This window comes from Convolutriloba macropyga, chromosome 13 (genome assembly GCF_964194025.1).
Source record: "Convolutriloba macropyga chromosome 13, txConMacr16.3, whole genome shotgun sequence".
Classification (NCBI taxonomy): Eukaryota; Metazoa; Xenacoelomorpha; order Acoela; family Convolutidae; genus Convolutriloba; species Convolutriloba macropyga.
Window position 1 is genome coordinate 18036180 of NC_134480.1, and position 26805 is coordinate 18062984.

The 26805-nt window shown below is 36.1% G+C and overlaps 1 protein-coding gene across 2 annotated transcripts in view; it reads right to left on the reverse strand.

The window, feature by feature from the left end:
• The window catches only part of LOC142351801 (uncharacterized), an 87101-nt gene that overhangs the window by 42582 nt on the left and 17714 nt on the right, over nt 1-26805 (reverse strand). For both annotated transcript variants that reach the window (XM_075403985.1, XM_075403984.1), the window contains exons 7-12: nt 24766-25005; nt 24418-24613; nt 23064-23221; nt 22128-22301; nt 14208-14623; nt 13391-13803 (exon numbers count right to left, since the gene is read on the reverse strand). In XM_075403985.1, coding sequence (XP_075260100.1) covers nt 13391-13803; nt 14208-14623; nt 22128-22301; nt 23064-23221; nt 24418-24613; nt 24766-25005 — 1597 coding nt within the window. The remainder of the gene's footprint in view (nt 1-13390; nt 13804-14207; nt 14624-22127; nt 22302-23063; nt 23222-24417; nt 24614-24765; nt 25006-26805) is intronic.

Here is a 26805-nt window from a genome sequence, read left to right on the forward strand (position 1 = left end):
TTGAGATGACCACGTTGACGCGGATGGATTGCTCTAGGCTTCTTTGCTAAAGGTGGAAGATCAGCCATCCAGTTGCTCAATGGGTCATACTGCTCCTCTGGCAATGTGGGGGTTGCGGTCTGGTGGGATCTTTTCGACATCTTGTCAAACATAAATATAAATACACTTACGAATAAAGGTTAAAACGAAATCTAGTTGTGCTGAAAGGAAAACAATCGTACTTTTAAAGGTACCAACAAAATCATACTCTTAGAGTACAGAATTGCAATCACACATTATGTGCAGAGTCAATTTTGCGAAGCTCCCACCGGGGTGGAAAGAAAGAAAGGAAAAAATCGAAGGTATTGAAATTTTGAAAACAATCTCCGTTTTAAAAATCGGAATATCCTATTAACAAAAAATTTAATTTTTTAAAAGCTTTGAATCAGATTGTGTCAGATTTAACTGACTAAATCGGGTTTCGGACCTCGTGGCTCCCCTCCGTGCGACGACCCGCGCAGCTGGGTTTTTTGTGTTGCAGTATATACCTGCTAGTGGTGAAGGGTCGTTAGATGAGGAGAAGGATGAGGACTTCTAGGAGGAGGCCAACAGAGAGGGTGACGATAAAAGAGAGAAGAAGAAGAATTGGGACGTAAATGGGGTGCATTTGCATTGTTTAACAGCTTTCCGACCAAACGTCGTGAGGGTTGATCTTCTTCAGACAAATGGGGCAATTATGTTTATCTTGGGCACAGGGTTTGCACACAAAATGTCCAAGGTCCTGGTGACATTTTATGTGCGGGTGAGTTGAGGAGGTGACACATTTCTTTAGTTGATTGCAGCAGAAGCATCGGTAGTAAAAACTAATGGATACGGTGTAAATATGGCGGAGGCAAAGGGGGCAATTTGGTTGGGAAGAATGTTTGAAGAGGTTAGTTCTGCAATCAGTGCAAACTAGATGGGGGGGTTGGTCTCCGTCCGAAGGGTGCAGTTTTTTCCAGCATGATGTAATTCGTAAACAAATGGGACATTCATCACGATACTCGACAACAGGGGGGCGTGATGAATTTTGGAGGGGAAAAACTATTCGAAAGGAAAAACAATTTCCCATTTTAAAAATCTCGGGATGGATAGATAGTTTCGTTATTTAGGTTATTTGGGAGATTTGATTGACCTAATTTTAATACGAGCGACTTTTCTATTTTCAAAAAGAAATTCCAATGGGGTGAGAGGGGAGTTAGGGTTTTCATTAAATTTTGTTGGGTGTCAATATTAACATAATAAATTTCTAAGGAAGGGGAGGTATAGTTGTCAGTCTCGGTAAAGGAACGTTTAATGTCAGTTATTCTGACTAGATGCTGGTTAAGGTGAAAAATCATAATTACAATAATTTATTGGATTCTGTTGAGATACTTCTAGCACATTTAGACTCGTTATCGAGGAGGTAAAAGAAATAATCCCAGTAAATTGAAGTGGGGTAGACTGAGAGGGTTGATGTTTTCTGGGTTTTCACGTTCTTCAAGTTTACTAAAATAAATGCTTGAAGGGAAGGTTCAGTTTCAAAGGTTTTCACGAAGCTGCAAATCTCAACTAGTTCTTGGTTCAAAAGGAAAAACATGACTTAAAATAAAGGAATGGGATACTTAATTGTTAATTCTGCGTTAGAAAAGAAGGATAGGAATAGGGCTATTTCGAGTATTTGGGGGTGACTAATTTTTAAGGTTAGATAGTGATTTAAAATGCTGTGGGGTTGTCGAATATAAATAATAAATGAGTTATGGGTTGTGGATAATCCAAGGATAATATATTTTATGTTATTTAATTTAAGGGTAAGGGATCTGTTCTGTATATTAATCATTACCAGTTGGAGATGTCAATGGGAAGCTCGTCTAAATTTTGCTCTGAAAGCATTAAAAAAAAGTTCCAATAAGGGGAAAAAGCTGGTATTTTTATTGAACCTTCGTCCCAAGAGTCTACAAAATCGAACAAAACTTCTAGAGTGGGAGTTACTTGATAGGGAAAATGGATAGTAAAGGATCGATTAATTTGATAAGGTCTTACTAAACTGCCTTGGTAGTAAAAGTACATTCCAATACGTTATTCTCGTGCTGATGGAGCTTGAAGTGTTTGCAATGTACTGTAAATACGTTTGGTTCTCTAAAATGTTTAAGAAATAAAGCAAAATTAGTTAAAACGTATAAAATAGCAAATAAAATAGTTAGTTCCCGAAGGGACTTTTGAAGATCGAGGTGCATCATTTTATAAAAGAAAGTGGATGTTGCTTCCTAAATCTAGTAGACCATATTCACAATCAAGTAAAAATTCCTTAAGAGTATAAAATTTTTCGTGGTCTGAATAAATTAATATGTCTACTAAGTCAGAAAATTTGGGTGCGCTAACTTTTAAATGCACTAAGTTTTCATAAGCGGGTGTAAAAGAGTAATATATATGTCCGTAAAATTCGTGAAACTTAATAAATAAACCTTTATGGTACTCGGATACAAAAAGATCATTAAAGTTTTGCATCTCAGATCATAATGCTGAAACAGTTAGGTTTAAACTAATAAGAGTTGGTGAAATGTGATTAATTAAGTATAAAAAGACAAATTGGATGACTTAATTATGGGGGAGCAATTGCATTTACTTCTTGCTCAGTAGGAACTTTAGGATAAAGATGTGGTATTTCTTGAATAGGAGGTGATACTACTTCAGGTGCAGTGAGTGGTGACAATTCAATTTGACTGTTGTCGTGATAGATGTTATCATCTGGTGTGTGCTTGAGGTATCGACTTCTGTTTGGTTCGTTGTTTGTATTGTTATCAGGATTTTCATCATTTTTAGGAGTTTGATAAATTGATGTGACAATGGAAAGTAGAAACAAATTGTACGAAGCTCCTAGTAGTGTTTTCCAAAAACCAATAGTGTTTTTCGACAGTTTTTGTATCTCGAAAGCTCTTAAAATAAAAATTACGACATCGATCAAGAACTTGATCAACATGAAACATGCAAATAAAATTCCGGCTCTTTCTATGTAATAGCCAATTTCTCCAAAAGTACTCTTAAAGTGATCAAGGAAAAATGATGGTGACAACATTGAATCTAAGTATAGTCGATTATTGAGACCTGCGGCGCGATAGATATCGCGTTGACTACTGTCTACGTGTGCATTTTGAAGCACTGTTCGAGAAATCTTTTTCAAAACTGAATTAGAAGCTGATTTATGCAAAATTGTTCTCCAAAAATCTTTCAACTGGTTTACAGTGTAGATACCTGCACGACGAGAATCATAATCAGGGATTTTTTGAATATAACCAATTTGTTGTGGAGCAAAAACAGCGGGCGGTTTAAAAGGAACTGGCGCCGGCATCAACTGATACCAAGAATTATTATTATCTAAATCAAGTTGAAACAAATTTTTGAAAGTATCTGTACAGTCTATTTCATTTGCAAATGGAATTGTTTGGCGCGTAATAGGATTAACAAACATTGTTTTTCCGTCATAAAAGATCGGAATACGGTCGTAACAGCGATCAAGTACTTTAAGCGGTGAAATTTTCTTTGGACACGGATATAGAAAACCTATAACACCTTCAATTTCTAAAAACATTGAACGATTTCCGGTTAACATGTATCCGGCCAATCTATTGTTTTCGTAAGACAATGCATTGATCATTTGGGTTTGAGTGCGTCTGAGCTCGCACATATTTTGTAAAATAAGGAAGTCAGACTGTTCCAAATCACGATAGACCTTATACATCATGAAATTAATTTTCATACGCATATGAGCATCATAATCGATAGTGTCTTTTCCAACGTTTTCAAGAATTTTTTTATGATTTCCAAAATGTTGGCTACCAACTAGCTCGTTTTTAGGTGTCTCGTAAAAACCGTTCACCCTTATTTTGTTGTCGGTGCCGACTTGCATTTTGTAATAATTAACACTATTTTTCGAAATTACGGTTTTTCCCGTATTCATATCAAATCCGCCTGTGAAGGAAACAAATAAATCATCAAAGTTTGTAATAAACAAAGGAGTAGGCTTTCCACAAATATAAGTTCTTTCATTATTTATCCTCAGTTTTATGTCTCGCGTGTGGTCTATTTTCATGTTGTTTTGCAAACGATAAACATCATTTTGCATGTCGTGCGTACTTATGATGTAGTATTGTGGTGGATCTGGTTCGTTTGTGAACTTTATCATTTTTGCAACTTGAGTGAAAAGTTTTGTAACAATGCAATTTTCTGGCACATCCCATGAGTAAGCGAAGGGGTCTAGTGATGTTGTTTCACAACCTCCTTCCTTGAGTTCGCATGGAAGTTTTAATCCTAATGGGGTAAAAACTGATTTTGTTTCCTGATCAACTTCGAGTTCAACTCTTTGCATTTGTGTTTCAAAGGAATAAAGTTTTACTTCTCCTGACGCAGAGCAATCTGTGTTATCTTCTAAGTGGTCGTCCTCATTCAGACCACCGTGTGTGTATTGGTGTTTTAAAACTTCATTTGAAATGTCTAGCTTATAAGTTCTATCGTACTCTGTTATTGCTATTTTTCCTGTTTTGTTTGCACGTCTGCATTCTTCTGGCGTTACTATGACGTCAGTTGTAAGAGAAATTTGGTCATATGCTAAAGAAGAGTGCGATAAAAATCCACAGTGCCATCTTAAAGCTTGCGATTTTACTCGACACATCACTGCCTCTACTTTTGTTCTGTATGATCTTTGATACAGTGTCACCGTTGCAGGTGCAACTTTAATATTTTCCGGTTTAATGTTGCATTGGGCTACTTGATTTAAAGCATACATTTTGCTTTCTTTCATTTTTGAACAGTCATAATGAACAACTTTTAACGTAGGGGAGATGTCATCCAACTCATTTCTAACTGAGGGTCTACAAAAAGATACAACAGTAAAGACAAACAAAACAGTTAAATATTTATAAAGGAAGTTATTGTTTTTCATAATAACTTTATTTTATTAGTGATTGACTGAGTTTTTGGTTTTTTTAGTGTCAGAAAGCTAAGAATAAGGCTGGAAGAAGTAAGAGAAAAGGTCTCGGAAGTTAATTTTCCGATAATTTGAACCTTTAAAGTAAATATATAAGATAAGATTTAAGTAAATCCCGCTTGATAGCGAGCAGTAAGTTTTTTCAATCGTCCCGAAATTCGACGATCGATTCGAGATGAACGTTGATCATCCGAGGGAGTTGGGTTTGCTTCGGGTGATTGTACACGGGTTTGGGTTCTAACAGGGCTGACTCTAATGTCAGGTGGATCTGCAAAACGAATACGTGTTTCGGGATATGGGGTAGAACTTCTAGTTCTACTACGACTACGGTTATCAGGTGTTTGTGTGTTATCTACAAACGTAGTTGAAAAACCTTCTTGAAATCCCGAATCAGGTTTTGTTATTGTGGTATTGTTATCTTCAAATGTTTTTTCATGATTATTTTCATTTTGTATGTTATCCGAATTACTTGTGAAATTGTCTACTGGGAAAAATTCAGTTTCAGTATAGGGTTGTTGAAAGGAAAATTTATTCATTGGCTTATTAAGTTTTTCAACTTGTTTATTCATTAAATTTTTGTAGAATGGTTGGAAGTTTTCATTCCTTAAACCATAGTCAACAACTAATTCTGAAATTGCGTTTTCGATTGGGAAGTACTCAATTAGATGGTTTCTATGGGCAACTTTTTTGACAGTTTTGTTTGAAACAAATTCTATTTCGTAATTTACATTTGTCAATTTTTTTGTTACTTCATACGGTCCTGATCTTAGTTCATGTAACTTTTTGGATTTTCCGTCCTCGAATGAGTGGTTTTCCATTAACACTAGTTGTCCTACGTCTAAAGGCTTACCTAGTTTATGTTTGTTTCTGTTTTGATGTGCTTTGGAGTTAACTTCTAGGCTTCTGTTGTATGCAGTTTTGTAAATTTGTTTGAATTGATTTTCACGAGCAAGCAATGAACTACTTAGTTTTGGTTTTAGTAGTTTATCTATTTGATCGTTGTTGCTACTTTGTTCTGAATGCTTGTGGAGTGGTAAATCTTTACAAAATTCTGAATTACAAGTTAAGTCGGAAGACCTTAGTAATCCTAATTTCAGAGAAAGGGGAATTTGGGGCTTTTGGCCAAAAACGATTTCGTAGGGTGTTAATCCTGTACTAGTGTTTGCTGTTGTGTTATGAGCAAACGCGAACTTTGGTGCTAAGTCACTCCAATTACGATTAGCTTGTTCAAAAAAGATTCGGAAATGTGTGCCAAGATGTTTGTTTTGGATCTCAACTTTTCCGTTGGTCCAGGGAGAGTATGCTGTTCTAGGAGCATGCGTAATTCCAAGTTCATGAGTCCAACTTGTGAACTCCTCGTTCATAAAGGCTGATCCTTTATCATACACAAGTTTTTGTGGTATACCAAAAGTAAGAAAAAATTTCTCAAGTGCTGATATTGTTTCACTTGCTGATGTTGATGAAACTGGGTAAACTTGGATGTAACGAGAAAAGGAATCAATTACTACTAGGCAATGTTTATTTCCGTTCGATGGTGGATTTATTGGACCTTTGTGATCTATATGTACCGTGTGGAAGGGGAAAGGTACAGTTTCTGTCCATTTTTCAAGTGGTGCTTCATTTAGGTCTTTGCGTTTTTGTTTATTTTTTTGACAGTCTAAACAATTCGCTATTAAGTGAGAAACCCATTTATATAAACCTGGCCAATAGAAAAAGCGTTTTATGCTTGACAATGTTTTATCTTTTCCAGAGTGTCCAGAAAGCGAATCTTGGTGAGCTAATTCAAAAATTTTTAAGAAGAGGGATAATGGTGCGCATATTTTGATGTTTTGAATATTTGGATCTTCAGTTGGTTGTTTAATACATAAAATGTTTCCAATTAGGCAAAGATTTTCAAAATTATTCAAGTACGTTTTCATGGCTTTTGATTGTCGAAATTTTACATTTTTCTCATCTTTGTTTCCTGATTCAAAAAGTTGTCTTACAGTCTGAATGACTGGGTCTTTGAATTGCTCCTGGCTGATTGCTGCTATGTTCAAGTCAATATCTTTAGCAAAACTAGATAATTTCTCGATTAGTTCTTTTCCATCTGAAATTTCGTTATTTTCACAAATTGGTTTTGCTAGTCGAACACTTGCTATTCTATCAAAACTTGATTTGCTTGCTTCAACCTCGTTCTCAAGACTCATGTCATCTATTTCTAAATCTGATAATTCAACAGAATCTAACAGAGGATCGTCTTCTGTTGTAGAAAATTTTTCAAAGTGCTCTTTTTCCTTTTCCAAATTATCATCAAATTCTAAAGACAAATCAGAGTAGTAATTTTCACTGTCGTCTTGTTCGCTTAGGATTGGCTCTTTTAGTGGGAATTTTCCGCGATAGTGATTTATTGCATTTCCTTTCAAGAAGGATTCTGATATGTCCGAAGTTGAACAAATTCGATCACTGGGTTTATAGTTTGTCTCAAAAAATTGTTCATTTTCAAAATTCAGTTTTTTAACTCCTTGAAAAGTTTGTTTTAGAATGGGGTAGCAATCATTTTTCTGTCCCTTTTCATTGTCATGCAACACGAAGTATTTTTCTTCGTTGCCTGACTCGTCGTAGAATTTAATGTCTTTCGGAATTTTTTTGTGTTTCAGTTGATACTTGTCTAAGTCTTTTATCGAGACGTTTCTACTTAGAATGTCTGGAAAGGCTAGGTTTTTGCCTTCTGTCCAGATTATTTTTAAGTTTTGGAATTGTGAAATGACAAGTTGATAGCGGAAAAATCGATGAGATAATTTTCCTCTACGTCCCCAAAGATACAGTAGGGGCTTGTGGTCTGTGTAGAGATAAACTGGATGTGGAGAACCTATTATGTAATGCTCATACGTTTGTAGAGCAGAAATTACGCCACAAAGTTCTCTAGCTGTTGTACTCATTTTTTGCTCATCTTTTGTGTAAACTCGAGAATTAAATGAAACTATCCGTTTTCCGGTAGGAAATTCTTGGACTAAGATTGAACCTACACCAATTGATGATGCATCTACATGAACATGGAAGGGATATCTGGTGTCGGGAATTGCTAAGACTGTATCTTCACTTATACGATCCTTAATTTCTTTGAACAACTTCTCGTGTTCATCTGTCCATTGAAAAGTGGTTTCAGTTTTTATGAGATCGTAAAATGGCTTACTGTCTACATGCAGATTCTTTATGTACATGCTGTAAAATCCTAAACAACCTAGGACTCGCATTACATCTCGTTTATTCTCAGGTGTCTTTAAGGCTTTGAGATCTTCAACCCTTTTCTTTACTGGTTGAATTCCGTCTTTTCCTACTACATGTCCTAAGAATTGTACTTTACGCAAAAAGAATTTTGTTTTCTCAGGTTGAGCTTTCAGTCCTGCTTTGCGTAGCAAAAGATGGTACTTTTTTATGATTGCATACATCTCTTCAGCTGTCTGAGCTTGCATGATTGTGTCATCAATATAAGTTACGGCTTGTCTAGATTTTATTAAGGGTGCAAAATGGATTGTCATTATCCTACTGAAAAAGTTTGGTAGTCCGCAAAGTCCGTAAAAACCACGTTGAAACGTGTATTGTTTTGAACCTATTACGAAACTCGTCAATTGTTGTGTTTCCTCCGTTAGAGGGACTTGATTATATGCAGAACATAAATCACTTGTAGTGAAGTAGTTTCCGTTTAGTCTAGTCAATAAAGAACCTATTGGCTCTAGAGGCCATGAATACTTACTTAGGTCTGTTATTGAGTTTAGATACCTAGCGTCTATTACTAGTTTCACTATGTTTCCCTTTGGAAGGATGATAACGGGATTAATAAATGACGATCCCATTTCGGTGTCGTCTCCCATTTCTCGAATTATTCCTGCTTTACAGAGCTGATCTAGCAAAATTTCAAGTTTTTCCTGATGGTGCAATGGCACTCGTGATGGTCTCTGCTTAGTCAAGGTTGAATTTGGTAGAAGTTTTACGTGAAATTTTTGCTTTATTTTGCCAACGTCATACTTGTGCTGAGAGTAGACGTCCTTGTCTCTGGCAAGAAGTTTCATGAGATCTAGTAATTGTGCATCATTAATGTCAGATTGACTGAAGTCAAATTTTTTGAGAAACTCACGGTCTGATTTACTAAACATTTCCAGTTTTTCTGGTGGTATTTGTTGTGGTCGAATTTCACCTTCTATTGTTGCTTTTGGTTTTAAGTCTTTTAGATCTTGACTAAAATCTGTTTCTAATTCATTGTGGTCTGCAAATTCTTTTTCTTGAACCTTTTTTTGAGCTTTTTTCAACTTTTGTCTAATATCTGTTTTGTCTAATTTCGGATTTTCTAAAGTCTGAATTGGGTTTTCGACTTTTTCAGTGACATGAAAGATGTGATTGAAATCTGTTTCAGTTTCTGTTAAGACATCTAAGAACGCGACGTTATCAATCAGTGTGTACTTTTGTGTTTTTTTACAAATTTCTTCCAAAGTGTATCCTATTGAACCTTTATCTATTGTTACTTTACGATCACCAGGGTTATTTAGCATTATTGGCAACTCTTTTTCTTTTCTTACACAATAGACGTTGTATGTGTAAATACCTTTGTCCTGGAGTCGATTGTCAATTATAAATGATGTTCCTTGTTTGAAAAATTGGTTTGATGGTGTAATTGTTAGTACTCTGCTAGATTTCGGTGCTAGTTCGAAAGGTCTGTTAAGTACAACTTTTTCAAATTTACTTACAAAAGGATAACTTTTTGTTTGATATTTTGAGAGTGTGATTGAGACGTTTGGATAAATTTTTAAGTTCATTTTTGGAGTTGTGAACTCGATTGATTTTGTTGCAAAATTCAAAAAGTCCATTCCTAGGATGTTTAATTCGCAACCGTTTTTCTCTGAAACCCATGTTTTGAGATCTGTGTAATATTTGCCTTCAATGTCAAATGAGATTGGGACATGAATGTAGCCTAACAATTTTAATCGTTCACCGTTGACTGCAATTGTTTTCTGTTTTGACTCAATTAGTTTAACATCAATCAGTGACTTAAGTTCTTGTAGGAAATCAAAGTTTATTAGGGAACACGTTGCTCCTGTGTCAACTAGAAACTGCGATTCGAAACCGTTATGTTTATTACTGTCTCCGACGGCGTGAATGTACAAGTTAATAAAAATGTTTGTTTTTTTATTTTTGTACGGAGACTCGTCTAGTTTAAATTAATTTCATCTTGTTGATTGTCCACAAAGAATCCATTAACTTTATTTTCTCTGAATTGAACTCTGTTTGAGTTACGGTCTCTACTGTTATCTCTAGAATTCTGATTAGAACTGTTACTTCTTCTATAGTCCTGTCTTGGACTGCTTGACTCACGATACCTTGTTCGGGAATCGTTTCGATCATATTGTCGTTCCCTGGAATAGTTCCTATTATCCTGGGGTCTACGATCGTTGGATCTGCTATTATAGCGTCGATCTCGATTCTCAAAGCTTTGTGAGCGATTTCTGAAGTTATTGTTCTCAGGTCTAGGATGAGGAGAGTATTGTCTGCGGTTGTCTTGGTTGTAGTAACTGTTATGTGGTCTAGTGTCTTGTCTGTATCGGTTCTGATTTCTATCATAACTATCTTCTCTTGGACGACGTCCTCTATAGCTTTGATAGTTATCTCTGAACTTATCTCTTTGCTGTGGTTGCTGTCTGTTTTGTTCTTTAAAGTCTCTGTTTGCATAGCAATACGCTATTGTGTGACCTGACTTTCTGCAAAATTTACAAAATCGTGTGTAATTTTGTTTATTTCTAGGCTCGTTTGGGTTGTAGGCTGCGCTAATTCTGTTGTTTTTCATTAAACTTGCTAATTCTTGGAGCTGGTCTTTTATACCATCTATCTCCATTTTGTTGTCTATGCTGCTAGATGCTGTACCTGTGAAATCACTACTTACTGCAAAACTTAAGTCTTTAGTGCTAACTTGATTTCTAAGTTGTTCCCATGTTGCGTTGGGTGTTTCTATCAAATATTGATGCGCTTTTTGTTTAAGTGCTGGAGGAGTTAGTCCTCTTACAAAAAATTCCATACACTTAGTTTGCCTTTGAGCATCTGTGAATGGGTCTGGCCATCCCTTTTCCACTGCTTTTGTTAGTCTGTGTACGTAACTTTTGATTAATTCATCTGGTTGTCTACGAATGTTTTCTACCTCAATTCGTTTTCTGTACTTGTCTTTCTCGTCTGTGAATCTATTTAGGAAACCTGTCCTAACATCATCCCATGGTTCCGCTGCGGGCAAAGAATCGAACCATTGGGCTGCTGGTCCTCTTAAGACTGAGCCAAATAATGCTTTTCTACGTGCGTCATATGCATTTTGTGCATCTCCTGGTCCTGGTCTAACTCCTAATGAAAACTCTATTTTTCTCTCTATTAGACTTAGAAAATCTGCTACGTCCTCACTTGGGTCTAAGCCTGTAAATTTTTCAAGAGAAATGTCTGGGTATGCTACGATGTTAGCCATTTTTGTTTTAGGGTTTTTGTTGAATTATTACTAAGTTTTTATATGAAAAAGATACTATAAACGACAGAAGCAATATAAAAGTCTAATCAAAAGAATTTGAAGCTATGAAAAGGTCAAACAATTTTTTATAGAATTTAGAAAATATTCAGACAATTTGCTTAAACAAATGGTCCTATCTCAAAAGCACTATTTGGGGTACGAAGTGCGTCTAAAATTTGGTTAAACTTTGGGTTGTTTTCCGCATGTGTTATGTAACAAGCTAGTCCTGGAATGTTATCAAAATTAGTAAAAATGTACAAATATTGCTTTTTCTTATCTAATTTATAACTAGTAACTTTGCCTGTATTATGACCAAGTTTGATAGTAATATTCAAGAAGTTAGCGTCAATATTCATTTAATTCAACTTTTGCTCTAATAAAGGTGTAATTTTTGACAGTATAAATTACAAAATTAGGTACTAGAGTGAACTAGAGTTCAATATAACTATTGGGCGTGTGCAAAGCTTTCAAAGTTTTGTAAAAATCAGGATTAGAACTTGCATATGTTATAAAACTGTGTAGGCGCGGATCGTTAACAAACCTGTAATAAATAATCAGAGATTGTTTATCGTTATTTAAGGTGTACCTTTTAACTTTTGCAACTTTATCGTCGTACAAAATTGTTACATTTAGATGCTTTGTACTAATATCCATAGGCTAGAATATAAGACAATAAGAATAAAAAAGAGTTTTTGTTTTATTTTTCACTTCGTTTTATACAAAAATTTTTGAGATTAAATATTTATGGGCATTTGTTCATTCGTTGATAGCAACCATCTTCGGTTAGTCGAAATTCTATCTAGCCTCACTGGTCGCACCAGTTTTTAACTCACTGGTGTGGTAGGTATTTTATTCGCTTGATCTTAATTACCACACTAGAGCTAAACCTATATTATTGTAGCGACCTTAATTGCGTGCTAGAATAAGTCTCACAATATGCTCACAATGTTCTTTGCTAATTTCCAAATCTATGTGTTATTTGCTAGAAAATAAAATTGGTTAGATACAAAGGTTAATTAGTAAATAGATAAAAATGATAGAGCACAATTGGGGGTTAATTCCTACTTGAAAATATGGTGGGGTATCTAATCTTAATCAAGAAATTGAATCCATCTTACTGCTGGATATGAATAATAATTTAACTCTATTTTTGTTAGAAAATTGGCAGACTTACAATTGCTGCAGATAGTCCCGCTTAGCGGAGAAAATAGTGGTTTCGCTCTTAGAGCAGAGAGAGGAAGAGAGAGAAGAGAATTTTTTGGTTAGATTTTTAGCGTCTTAAGTTGCGCTGGTTGAGTTGGAGAACTGATTTCCTTCAGCAGCAAAATCTAGTCTCGTGCGTGTTTATAATTGAGTCAACACGACTAAAAAATCACAAGACCTATGACTAGCTCCGAATCAATTCCTAGGTCATTCGTGGAGCCGACTACTACTCGTCTTTAGTCATATATTCGTTTCAGAATTGGTGCTGAAGAGCGGCCTGGATAGCTTCAGTATCCTTCACGTATTACGCGTATTAATAGCGGTGGTGAATCAGCCGGTATGGACCGCTGCATAGTGTATTAAATAATACACAGCAGTATTTGGCTATGAATAATGTATTCATTCACTCAACGAAATTCACGCAGCATAGCTCTCTCTTAATATTCCGTCAGTTTAGACTAAGTCTAAAGTGTTCACAAAGTCGACGGTTAAATAATTATACTCTCTGTAGTATCGGTAATTGCGGCGGCAATTATCCAATTAGCAATACTACAGTACCGACTAATGCTTTATTCCTTAATAACATTGGTTTGTAGGGTCAATAAAGGTCAAATTCAAATGAGGGGGAATGATTCTATAATTGAGCATTTTTTTCTATATGATGGAAAAAAAACGGAAAGGAAACAGACCTGTGCGTATTACATTTTGCAGTCCCAGTTTGACCACCAATTGCATAATCTTCTTCGAAAACTGTTCCATCCAAACCCACAGTTTGATCACGTGCTTCTCATCCAGATTCTCCCTTTGATTTCTGTCTTCCAAGAGGCGTTTGTGAACAACACGTGACAGAATTCCATCCACGGGTTCCTTGCCGGTGTTGAGGTTTATCCACCGGAAGTTTTTGTAAAGTCTGAAGTTTTCCATGTCACTGTTGCCCGTTTCCATGGTAGCGATGACGTAATCGAGGGTACAGCGTGAACTGTTTAGGGTGTTGAGGGTGTTCGCAACAGTGGTTGATTGGAGGTTGAGGATTATTCCAATTGATGTCGCAGATTTGCGTGAGTTGTTGAGAGAAGTTTCATTTGGAGCTTCTTGAGATGTTCTGAAGCATTTTAAACATTTAATGATTCCAACTTTTCTGACCAGTATGAAATATTACGTGACTCTGATGCAGTCACTGAGACAATGTGGCCTTAACAGAGAACCGTGTAGCCGTTCCAGATATAGACAAGAACTTAAAAGTGACTTTAGCAGTGTTACAAAACCTTTCTTGAAACACTCACCCAAGTTTGAAAATTCCGACAGTTTTGAAATGTGGCACAGTATATCGAAAAATCTGAAAGTTCTACAATCTTGCGCTGACGAACGTGAGCTGACGAACTGATGCAGCTTCAATTTGGCTCGGCCCGGTGGGGAATTTGGGTAGAATTTAGGTTATCTGACCACTGAGCTGGGGGTGTGGGTGGGGGGGGGGGGCTATAATGGTAAAGACCCCATTAAGCTTACCTTATGAAGTGTTTCTGCATTTTGGATTTGAAAGAAGCCTCCGATTCCTCCAGTGCATCCAGAACCACCATATTGCTCCCAACTCTGTCTCTATCAGACCCCGACTTACCAGCACCACTTCCGCCCACACTAATACCAACCGCATGCAACGCTGCATACTGAGCCAAACACCGGGAGAGAAACTTCTTCCCAGTACAGGGAGGCCCCATAATCACAATCTTCCTATGCTTTGTCAACAAGCTGATGTAAACATCCAGGAGTTGTTTGTTCACGCAAGTATCTAGGGCAAGCTGGGCTGAGGAATGCGGGTTGAGTTTGAGGATGATTTGATTGTGTGGTCCAATGCAGTAGCCATAGGGTAGAATCGAGGGGTCCGAAACCCTCTTGCCGTTCGATTGAGGTAGTGATCTCTCAATCTAGAAATTCAACTATAGGTTTTTGAGGCTGTTCAATACTGTTTGAACTGTTGTGATCAACGGGAGAGAAAGAGAAATGCTTTCTTGCTGATGTTTACAGTTGGTCACACAACACGGACTTAAAACTTAACCATTACTAGCGGCGACCACAAACCAACTTTCGAGAAAATTGCTATTTTTGTTTCTACTTTTTGTATCTTAGTTTAAAAAACACGTGACCCACACTTTCTTTGGCTTGATACCTTAACTCGTTTCTCAATTGATCTATTCAATACATTAACCTGAATAATTTAAGCCCGTTCCGCATCATGCAAGTGAGGGCATGTAAGCCACCATCATTTTACATGCAAGGATATCGAATTCGGTTACGGTTGACGCTTGTAATGACAATTGTGGTGGACACTGCATATGAAACCATCTTAAAGGCAGATGATTTGAAGACAGGAGCACTTTTTTAGAGAACAAATAATCTTCATAATCTGAGCAAAAAAAAGAATTAAATTACTTGGAAAAATCTGAACAAAGAAATCACTTCTCTTGGCTCTGTTTGTTCACATAAGTTAGCAGTAGACCAATGAACGAATAATAAACACAAATTTGATGAAAATTATAGTTAAAGAGGGTGCCCAACAAAAATAACTGCACAACTTCAATTAGCATTTAAACAGCACCAACCCAAATCCAGCAGCTGTCACAGCTAGCCACGGTTTAATGAAGCTAACTTTAGCATAACTAAGGGGGCGTGAGGTGAGGGTAATAGATGATGACATCACGCCACATAACAGCAGCTGAAGTGCGGCATCAACAAAAGAGTTACGGAAAGAGAGAGAGGGAGAGTGTGTGTGTGTGTGTGTGTGTGTGTGCGAGAGATAACATAGCTGGCAGATTGCCGGGAAAATAGCCACCGTTGACGCGCTAGACACATCGGGATTGAAACAGAAAAAGAAAAAAAAGAAGAGATAAAAATTGACAAAAATTTTTCCTAAGTTTTAAAAATTGTTCTAATTCAGTGTGCAGTTTCAGTTAGATGTTAAACCTATACGTACTTCAGCGTCAAAACTGAGGGGTATTAAGTTTATTACTAATATATGTTAGCAATCGTTCTACTGAATTGTGATAACCTAATGCACTATGACTTAATGACCGGGCTTTATCGGTTTATCCCGTTTTGGATTTTGATTTTGCTCTTTTGATCTCGACCGTATTCACTATATTGCGTGATTCAAGACATCAAAGAGTTTGAAATCCATTCCGTTTAAACTATGAGTGAAGTAAGTAAGAAGCCGAAAGTGAAAATTGTGACTTATGTAAAACGAAACACGTGATCAAAAGATAAAGCGAGTTAAAAAAAAGGAGAGCGACCGAATAAAAGCTGTTTGAGAGGCTGACGGCGGCTATTAAAATGTGAACGAGAAAGAAGTATAGAAAACCCAACCAAGAGAGAGATTCAAAGAGAGTTAACTAGGAATTATTTCCATGATGGGATTCGACTATGCAACTTCTAGTTTGCTAGCCTTGTTAGTAATTAGGTCAAATAGAAAAAAATTGAGAGTGCAAAATTCATAAGAAAGGCTTCCTCATTTTGCATTGAAAAATTTTTGAGACCATTGTTTGTTTCTCTCATGTAACCCAACTGCATGACCTAAAAAGTTTTGTTGGCCAGTAATGATCGTTAAACTCAGAAAAGGACAATATTGAAAAATTTTAAGAAAAATTGCAAATTTTAGCAGAATCTTGATAAATTTCGTGATTTTAATATCTTGAGATCCATTTCATTGTCTCAAGAGACTATCCAGTATCTTTATCTGAATCGTTAAATTGTTTCACTGGCTCATAAAGATCCATAAATTGGTAAATGATAATAATTTTTCAAAATTTCGAAAAAAAAATTAAATTTTATCAGACGATTGCTGAAATTCGTGTTATTAAAATGTTGAAAACCATTCCATTAACTCTAGATACTAGGCAGCAGCTGATTATCAAACCTTGGAAGAGTTCCCTGGGTACCCGGTAACGGACAAATAAAAAAAATCAAAAATGTTTAAAAAAATTTGAAAAAATTGCAAATATTTTTTAAAATTGCTTATAATTGTAATAATAAAGTCTTAATCATTCCATTCCAGCAGTAAATTCCGCGGAAAATTATTATCAAAGTCTAGAGGAGGTTCCTTGGCCCTTGAGGCTGGAGAAATCTAAAAAATGACAAAAAACATGGAAAAATTGCAAATTTTATCTAAAAATTTCAAAAATTTAAAAGGTTGAAAACTATTCCATGTCCAACAAAAAAACTCCAGAAGCTTTTTTTTAAACCCTAAAGGTGGTTTTGTGGCCACTGAGGCTGAAAAAGCTTGAATAATGGCAACAAATGTCAAAAAATTGAAAATTTTCTCAAAAAAGTGCTAAATTTATGATATTAAAAGGTTGAAAACTATTCCATGGCAAAAAGATATTTTTAGTAACTTATTATCAAAGCCCAAAGGAGGTTCTCTGGCCCGAACAATTTCAAAAATGACAATAATTTTCAAAAAAAAACAGAAAGAAATTGTTTTGCCAGAATAATACTAGTGATTTAGCATTATTTTGCATTACTTAAAGCGTTATAATGCTTTAAGTTCGTGATGTTAAAAAGTTGCAAACCTTTCTGTTACCACTAGAAACTATGCAGTAACCTAATGCAGAAACCGTAGAGGAGGTTCCTTAACATCTAGGGCAGAAAAAAATCAAATTACAAAAACATTTTCAAAAAACTTGAAAAAAATGTCAAAGTTAGTATAAATTTGCGTGTTTTTGCTTGGAGTACCAAAACAAAAAGCCTTTAAAATGGTCATAATAGGAACTTATGTCCTGCAAAAGACCTTTATCAGCTTTAACCAGCCTCAAATTTAGATTGGCCCAACAAAAAATTAGAAAAATTACGAAAAAACACAAAACATTTTGGGCTAAAAAACTCCTAAAAATGACCTTTTAACCTTAAACTACGACCTTCCCAGTAGCTTCACCACACCAAGTACTTGCAGGACTACTACACGCCAATAGGGCCTCTAATGAAACTTAATGCCCGCTGGGTGCTACCTGTTTATTCCGTTTTTAAGGACGAAAAGTCAAATGGGTCAGACGAAAAATCGGTCAAGCGAAAAATCGCATTAAAGACCAACAGGACTAATATAATTGCTACAAACTTCGTTTGAGAATAATTATTAACATTTAGTTGATTGCAGTATGATGCAATCAACTGATACAATTTAATAGTTGATGCAAACAAATATGCGCTGCGAAATTTAGGACCATTTGCAGCTAGTTTCATCCTACAATTTACCAACATACGAATTTTTTTTTGTAACATTTCATAAACATCAGTTGAAGAAACTCCCCAGATATTTACCTATCGTTATTTAAATTTTAAAAATGAGAGTAAATGAAGCATATGATTGTTGGCGCACTCAAAAACAATTCAGTAGAAGGCGAAATCCGAAGCTCTGAAATATTTTATTTAATTACAAATTGAGAAAAGCTGTTGATTGTCGCCGCAGTGCAAGAAGACATAATTCGCAACACCAATCGGCGGAACAGTGGTTTTTTCAGAAAGCGAAGATTGCGTTTAAATTTTTCTAAGATAGTCGTGAAAGAGATGAAGGTTCGACACACAAATATAATTAAGGCTTTCTAAAAAAAATGATTACAGCCCAACAAAAGCGAAGAGCTAAGATAGGAGTACACCAATGGTCCTTAGCAACAGTTTAAGTGCGCGTGTAATAACAATTGCAGTGGTCACTGCAGGATAAAAATTCAAAGGCAGCTGACTAGAATACACGTGAACTTGCATTTAGTACAAATAACCCAAGCAATTTTTGCATGAAGCCGATTCAAAACGACTTTCAACAAATTCCAGGAAGAAATTCTACAGCTCGCGAAAACATTTCTGATACGCAGAAGGCATGACGAAGAAGGAAATCATCTCCCTTCAGTCAGTTCATTCACATAAGTGAGGAGTAGAGCAATGGATAAACAACCAACAAAATTTGAGGAGAGATATAGCTATAGGGAACAACAAAGACCACAGCAGAACTTCACTCAAAATTTAAACAGCACCAACTGAAGTCTAGCGGCTGTCAACGCTATTCAACACCAGTGATGTGGTTCTGTTTACTGAAATTTAAAAAAAAAACACACAAAAGATTACAGTGTATGATGCACGCAAATATTGCGCTGCAGAACTTGTGGCTAGTTTAATCCTAATAAGTACCGACTAGCGAATCTTTTTTGTAACATTTCTTAAAAAGTTAGTTGAAAAAACTCCACAGTTGTTTGCCTATCTTTATTTTTTAAAAAGAATGTGAGTGAAGCATAATATTGTTGGCGCATTCATAAAAATTTAAGTTGAAGGCAAAATCCGCAGCTCTGCATATTTCTATTAAATGCAAATGATAAAAGCAGTCGATTGTCGGCCGGTGCAGTGCAAAAAGACATAGCTTGCGACACCAATCGGAGGAACAGTGGTTTTGTCATTATGTACAAAAACCTTTCAATGGTTTCACTTTTTGTACATTAAAAACTGTAATTCAAGCTGTAAAAGAGGGATTTCATTTTTTCACTACCCAAAAGACAGAATTAGTGTGAAATGGAATTAATTGCTACCTTGGCTTCGGATGATAAAATCGAGATTTGTTGCGTCAAATTAAACCGTGCGGGCTAAGAAGCCAAAAATGGTAGTTCCGTATAATTCTTTCAAAAAAGAACGATGAAAGTTATTTTCTCCCTCCAAAACACTCAAAATTTTCTCCATTAAACATATTGTTTGATAAGCAGCTAGTTGCTGCAGTTTGAGACTAACTAACCGTTTATCGGTAAACTGCCAAAAAGCTGGTTCAAATAAACTACCAGAAGAGTCACCCTGTTTTCATACAACTATCATATCACTAGCCCAAAAAAAAGTTTAGTTTTGAGCTGTTAGCTTTGGCTATGGGCGAAACCTAATATTGTATTGGTGACAAAAACTCTGACATCGTAAATGTAAAATCGTAACAAATGAGCTTAAACCAAAGCGATTCATAATTAGGGAAAAGAATATTTTTGAGGCTTACTAAGAGTTAGGCGATCTAAATTGAAACATCCTATTAGCTGGGAGCATGTGACAGCTTTCGGGAGCAAATGAAACTTTCGACAGGAAAACAAGCAATGAGGAGTGGAACGAGAAACGAGAGCGAAAGAATTTTGTTGATACTGTATTACCCCGACCTCTTAGAGGTTACAAATATTCTACTAAAAACTAATGATTTTGCATGCACTAAATGAGAGGCGGTGAAGCCCTGACGCACACTTCTATCATATGTATAGTAATCATAATGACTGGAATCACAAAAAGTGTCGTCTTTGAATTGTTTTCATGAAAAGAAGGTTATCATCAACGTCGCAGTAAAGGGATTAAACCACCTCCTTCTATCAATGGCTCTATTAAAGTAAGAGTACCTCAGCTCCCATGACACAGAACAAGAGAAGGAGAACAGCCAATTCTAAGCGACTGTTAATCATAGAATGATTCTAGCGATTTACCCACCTCATTGCATTTTGCAGTAACTAATATGAAATTGCGTTCTGTTTTGAATAGTGGCTTGCTACAGTTCGCCAACAGCTTTTTGCATTGTAGAATTAACTGATACTCGCTAAAATCAATGATAACTGAAAGAAATTATAGTTTGACAACAATCGTTATTTTGGTCAAATCTGAAAAATGTACCAGATGAGACCAAAAATTTGTAAAAGCCCACGACTTTGCGAAACCGATATGGCCGAACCAAGCTGGGATCACCAAATCTCTATGTCACCTAAAAGCTATATACAAACAAGATTTGGTAGTAACAGCTTTACCCAGTATGAAGCTATTAACGCTTAGAAGTGTAAAAGTGATAATTTTAGGGTAAAATCCGAAATTGCTCATTTCTGAATTTCATGAACGCTATTGATATTAGGGTATATTGAGTCACTCAGACCTTGCTTGATTAGGCCGAATGCGAACCATACCCCTCCAACCCGCCTTATGTAAACAAAAGATCCGGAAACTCATTATTGGCAGAAAATTAAGTGAATATCAAATTGTCGGCCATTTTGGATTATTTCGTTAACTACGAGCACACAACGTGATCAGGCCATAAGCCTGCAACCAATTACCGGTACATAGCTGCCAACCCAAGAATTACCTATCTAAACAAATTGTCCGTAACGCCTGATAATTTTGGGATTTGTATATGTGTCGATTTGGCGGCCATTTTGACTGATATCTAATAAGTACGTTTGGTATTTAGCACACCACGGTATTACGGCACTGTTATTACGGAATGTAAACAAAGTAGCCAATGGCAGTATAGAAGGCTGAATATTTGTCTTAATGACGGTTGTTTTGTTCGAGCAAACAATTTGTTCGCTCGGCTCAGTATAAGAGCAGCTTACACGAAAAGCGTAGCGCAGAAACTGCTGACGTGAGCGAGTTAATAGCTTATTGCTTGGCAGAATTTACCGGTTTTCGAAAAGCGAGAGGCTCTTGTAATTGTTATTAGCGGCGCTGTGTTATTTTTGCCTGAGCTATTGAGCGCGAAGCTCTGAATAGTCGCTGTTAATAGTAGAGTCATTGGCGGAGTCTTGCCAGCGCATTAGCCGCTATTATGAAAATAGAGTTGTTGATCAGAGTGGCCTGTTTGATCGAGAAGAAGCTCGGATTTCTTGCTGTGAGACTGTGGTTCGTCAGTCTGTCATTAGCGGAGGAATAATTCCATCTGTGCTGATTGTGTTCGAGTATCAGCAGCAATCGGTATTACTGTAGGGTTGAATTTAAAAAATAACGTATTGGTTTTTGTTCCAAGCGTGCGTTTGCTTGTTTTAGTCTTATTAGTAATAGTAGAAATTATTTTGATTGCAATGGTGCTTTTATTCGATACCAGTTGAGTTATTTTATAATTTATGAGTGTTATTTAATTCAAGTGATTTACCATCAACAGTTGTTAACAGCCAAGAGCAAAGTACGGGAATTAAATCGTTAAGAAGAAGACGAACCACCAAACTCTGCCTTTCGGAATTGTGAGATCTGGGCGCTATTGTTTTTCCGTGATACGCAGCCTAATCAAAATTTAGTACAGACTGATTCCTGTAACCTTTCGGGTCGTTTAAAACTGCACCAGAAAAAAGCTGCTTTAATAGTAGAAACTTGTGTCAGAAAAGATGACATTCGCAATCTGTCAATGGAAACGAAATTGGTTTGTTCATACATGCCTCCCAGTTCGCCCATGTTGGAAGAGAGTCTGTAACTTGCTAAACTTAGTACGGCCCCGTATAAGGCCCATCAGGTTTTCGATTAATACATTCATAAATTGCCAAGTACTTGACCATGACCTATTAAAACAATTGTTATAAAAAAATCTTGACAAGAAAATTTTTAAAAAGGGAAGGCAAATAATAGCCCCAGCTATCACTGTGCGGCAATTAAAAATTTTCAATTGGTGAAAAATGTATTCACCTCTCCAATTGAGTAAGAATGCACATCGGGGTAGAAATTGAGACCTAGGGAATCTTTTGGGTCAATTTTGTGCATCATGGCTTCAAAGAGTAACTCCAATTTCCTGTCTAATTCTTCCCATCCGAGGTCCGGCTTGATGTCAAAGTCATCTGAGAGCATCAGCAACGTCGAACCCTAAATGAATGAAGCAGATGAAATCACGTTTGATTTCTGACAAAACACTAATCAAATGCATTTTTGAAGGACTTGAACAAAATGACAGCAGAAGTTAAGAAAATGCCAAAAATTGATGTTTCCAGGCCAGCTCTGCAATTTGAGTTTTTAACTCAAAATTGATATTTCCATTATTCACTCAAAACTTTGCGAAGGGTAAAAAAAGTAAGAAGTAAGAAATGTAAGAGAAGTTCTCAAAAATGTACTTAAAAACAACACATTTCCAAACCGAACTTCATTAGCGTGAACAGTGGTGCAAAAAAAACGAACGTATAAATAGACTTAATTGGTTTAATAGTGTATATTGAGTTGATCTTTTACAGATTTCTAAGGGTATGTACACTCAAAAATGGAAAATGCCATAGCACTTTTAAGGTGCTGACCATGACTTGACCAACCAATAACTGATATTTGAAAATTCAGCCAAAACCAGTTTCGTGTACAAATCATTTGGTATTACTATTTCTACAAACGTGGATATAACTAATACCATATTCAAAATACCATTTGATTGGGTTGTTTTGGCGTTCTTAATTCCTTATTTCTAATAGCTATCATGTGGATTCCAAAACATCCACTTTATATTGTTTCATTCATTATGAATATTTTCAAACATGCAGTAATAAGTGGTAGTGCAATGAGTCCGCCCCAGAGTACTAAACAGCCTGAACTAAAAATATTAGTGTTGCAATGTTCTGGTCACGAAACTTCTCTAGCAAGTACCTGTCCGTCCGCCATCTGATCTGAAGTTGAATCCAGTGGTAACCCTGCTGCCCTGGATGTGAGTAACACCTGTATGACCCTGCAAGGAGTGGGTGGAGTGAGACAGCCGTCCATTGAGTAGGAGGAATTGTCCAGCACATCTACGTCACGCGAGGAGTCTGAACACAATCAGATAAAAATACTTAACACAACAAACCCAACAGCCACAATTGTACCAAAACTTTCCAAGACAATAGACATCCATATTTCTTTAAACTTCGAAAAATTATGAAAGTGTTGGAAAAATACGAGTACTAGCATAGTGAAACCAGTACAAAAACATTTTTTTCATCTAAAATTGTTTACAATTTTCCACAATTTTGTAAAACCCTAAAGCTATTTTCAAATTGAACCGGACTGCTACCGTTCACAATATAAGGGACCTCTTAATCAGTCTAACTTGACAAAAGATATAACAAATCGAAGGCAAAGACATAAGCCTGCGACCTGTTTTGGCTATGAGTCTCAATTTAAAGTTATGCTAGCGAGCTGAAAGTTTGAATTCACAGATTAAAAGGTTAAATAAACAAGCGTCTTAATTACCAGTGGGCCGGATTGAGCTGCTCACTTCTGAGCGTTCTGAGCTTCCATTACAGATAATATATTTTAGTTGTCTCGGAATTTCTAGTTTAATCTAGAGATTAGTTTATCAAAAAAATAAAGAACATGAAAAAAGCCGTTGTCTGCAGCCGCTCTTAGTTTCAACAAACCTCTTCATCATGCTTCTTCCTTCATTATTATAAGCTTTGGATCAACAGAGGGCCGAAAATTAAGTTCAGATTGAGTGAGACGGTTTTCTATTTATCTTATTGGCTGAGAATTCGAGAAAATCAACTCTGCTCATCAAAACTATTACTGTTTTTTCTAAAACAAAACGGGAACCTTTGAACCTGATTCATCATCGTGTAGGCCACTGATTGCTGCCCTTTCTGTAAAAAGTAGAACGCCTTGAGGATTCTGTCGGGAAATTTATTGCTTTGATCATGTGCCATCTGAGGTGCTCTTCGTAGTTCCCCTCAGTTGCAAATGTCAATTTAAGAGCAATAAATATGGGTATTTTTAGTGACGCCTACGTAAAATTAGTTCTTGCTCTAGTTCAAAAGTGGTCCTGGATTTGGAATGAACTCCAGGACAAAAATATTTGCAACAAACTTCTTTTGAAAGCAATTAAATATCCCTAATTTTAATTTTTTCCGACATTGATTGACGATTGATTTATGCCTCTCTTTGGTTTTTAAGGATAGATGTTGCTTGTGCCTCGAGCTGGCTTTCCCCAGCCTCGATCCGCGTACCTCAAAAAGTTACTCTTACGTACATGTATGATTTGCAAGTGAATAAGGCGTTCCAGCTCGACTGAAGTCTTTAGTCTGGTTGTGATGACCACTTCTGGCAATTGGACTCTCCAGGTGTGCCTCGTAACTGTCACTGGCTTCTCTGGACAGTACTGTACACTTTCGGTTGCCAGTTGCAGATCCAGGCACAACTGTTGACGAAGGATCTGCTGTCGTTACCTAACAGCGCAAAATTTAAAATGTGATCGCCATGAAGTTAAGGAGGTCATGTAAAGCAAACTCCCGAGTTTCGACTCACCAACAAACAAAACAAAAAACAATAAGCTAAATTTTTTACTGTTGATTTCAACATCCAAAACTGTTCTGCCAACCTGGTTCAATTGTGGCGATGATTGGAGTCGAGGGGTCATCGTGACAGAGCTCTGGGTTCTTCTGTTGTTGGTACTCGTATTGATATTAATATTATTATTGTTGTTGTTGTTTTTGTTTGTGAAAGACGGTAGTGTTGCTGATGGGGTTATGGTTGATGCAGCCGTGGTTGTTGTGATTTTGAGTGATTGCATTTCGTTTTGTAGCACTTGATAGTTCCGTTTTAATTTCTCGTTTTCAGCCTGAAAGAATCAAGATCTAGAAACCCATTGACAATGAAGCTATTACGAAAAACTGTAAATACCATATTTGATAGCTTCTAAGTTTGCAGAGTTCTTTTCTCAAACTTGAAGGTGGCCTTTTAAATGTAATAAAGAACTTGTATTCTTAACTATAGTTTTTAGAATAAAAACAACGAGAGGGCTCACTTAATTATGTGCGTGGCACAGAAAGTTCCACTTATTTATTGCATATCATACAATGCTTCATATTTTTGCCTAGGCATAGTTGGCATAGTTTGTCTGCATAGTTGGCAGAGGAGAAGGCACAGAAAGTGTTTTTTGAAGAATTAAAAAGCTCAAAACGCCTTTGTTTTTGAATGAATTTGATGTTTATAGTTCAAAAATTGTAAATGATACAAAACTAAGAAAGACAAGAGTTCAAAAAGTATCAAAATAAATTGCCATAAATGGTATTGACTGTGAATTACCAGTATACCATTTCGTCGTTTATCACTCTGATAACTCACAAAAAATTTTCTAGTAACGCAAATAACTGTCACTACTAAAAAATAGGTTTTAGTTGAGGCGCATGATATTCTTTAAATAACGTTGATCTTCTGGAGGGAAAACAACCAACTTCTGTTAAATAGTAATTTTGAAGGCCTCATCATAATTCTGTGAGTTTGGAGAGCAATCAATTATTAAAACTGAAAAAAAACAATCTGAAAGAAATTTCATTTATGTTCTGGATCAATTATTTCATATGGTTTTAAAAAGAACGGCAAATTTGTCAAAAACCAAGAACAACATTATGCAAAAAGACTCCCTAAAACGTTCGCGAGTTTGCCGTTTAAGACTTGTAGCACAACAGCTCAGTTCATTTGGGTATGTCAAACTTTGCAAAAATACAGCCGACGAAAAGACGCTGTGCGCAAGATTTATTCAACTTAGTTTGGTTTCGTTTCAACATTTGGTTATCGGACTATTAATTCTGTAACAAATTATGTTACAAAATGATGTCAAGTGAAGATAAAAGAACAAAAATTGTTAACTGTAACATTCTTTTTATTAACTTTAACATTTAGATGGCCAATTTGTCGACACACTTATTAATGCCTGAAAGCAACACAATTTATTCTAAAACTTAAGCTGCAATAAACCCGAAAAATTTTGCCCGAAATTCAAGCGATAGCATTCTCGCTTCTCGAAATTAGTCAGAAAAGAAGCAATTTGAACAAAACTTAGCAAAATGTTGAGAAAAATGGTCAAAATGACCAGAAAACAACCGAATTGGCCTCAAATGATACAAAAACGAGGGGACAATTTTTTTTTCAATTTGAACCCGTAAAAGAAGTCTGAAAAAAACTTGCGTGTCGTATAGTATAGATAGAAACGGATAAACAAACCAGTTGAAGTTATCGCCGCTTACAGAACTATGAACAATTGGAGATTATAACGTAATCCTTAACCCATATCATTCCACCGAAGCATTATCTATTAGGTACCTTTGGTACACCAAGGCATTTCCATGGCTTTGAAATAATTTAAATTGAATTTAAGGTAAGGTTTTAAAGTGCAAATGTCACTTTGTAAAGTGAGGTAAGTCAAATACGACTAAAATTTTTTCACGCAAATGACATAAGATCTTGGGGAGTAGTTATTAGGCAAATATTCGACTAGGCGAAAGGAACCATTAAAACCATTAGTCAAAAATTCCAAACTAAGATTGTGTGAAAATTAGGCTAATACCAATTAAAAAACTTAGAGAAAATAATGTAATTAATTGACTATAACAATAGACTGCGTAGAAAAAAGCTTTAA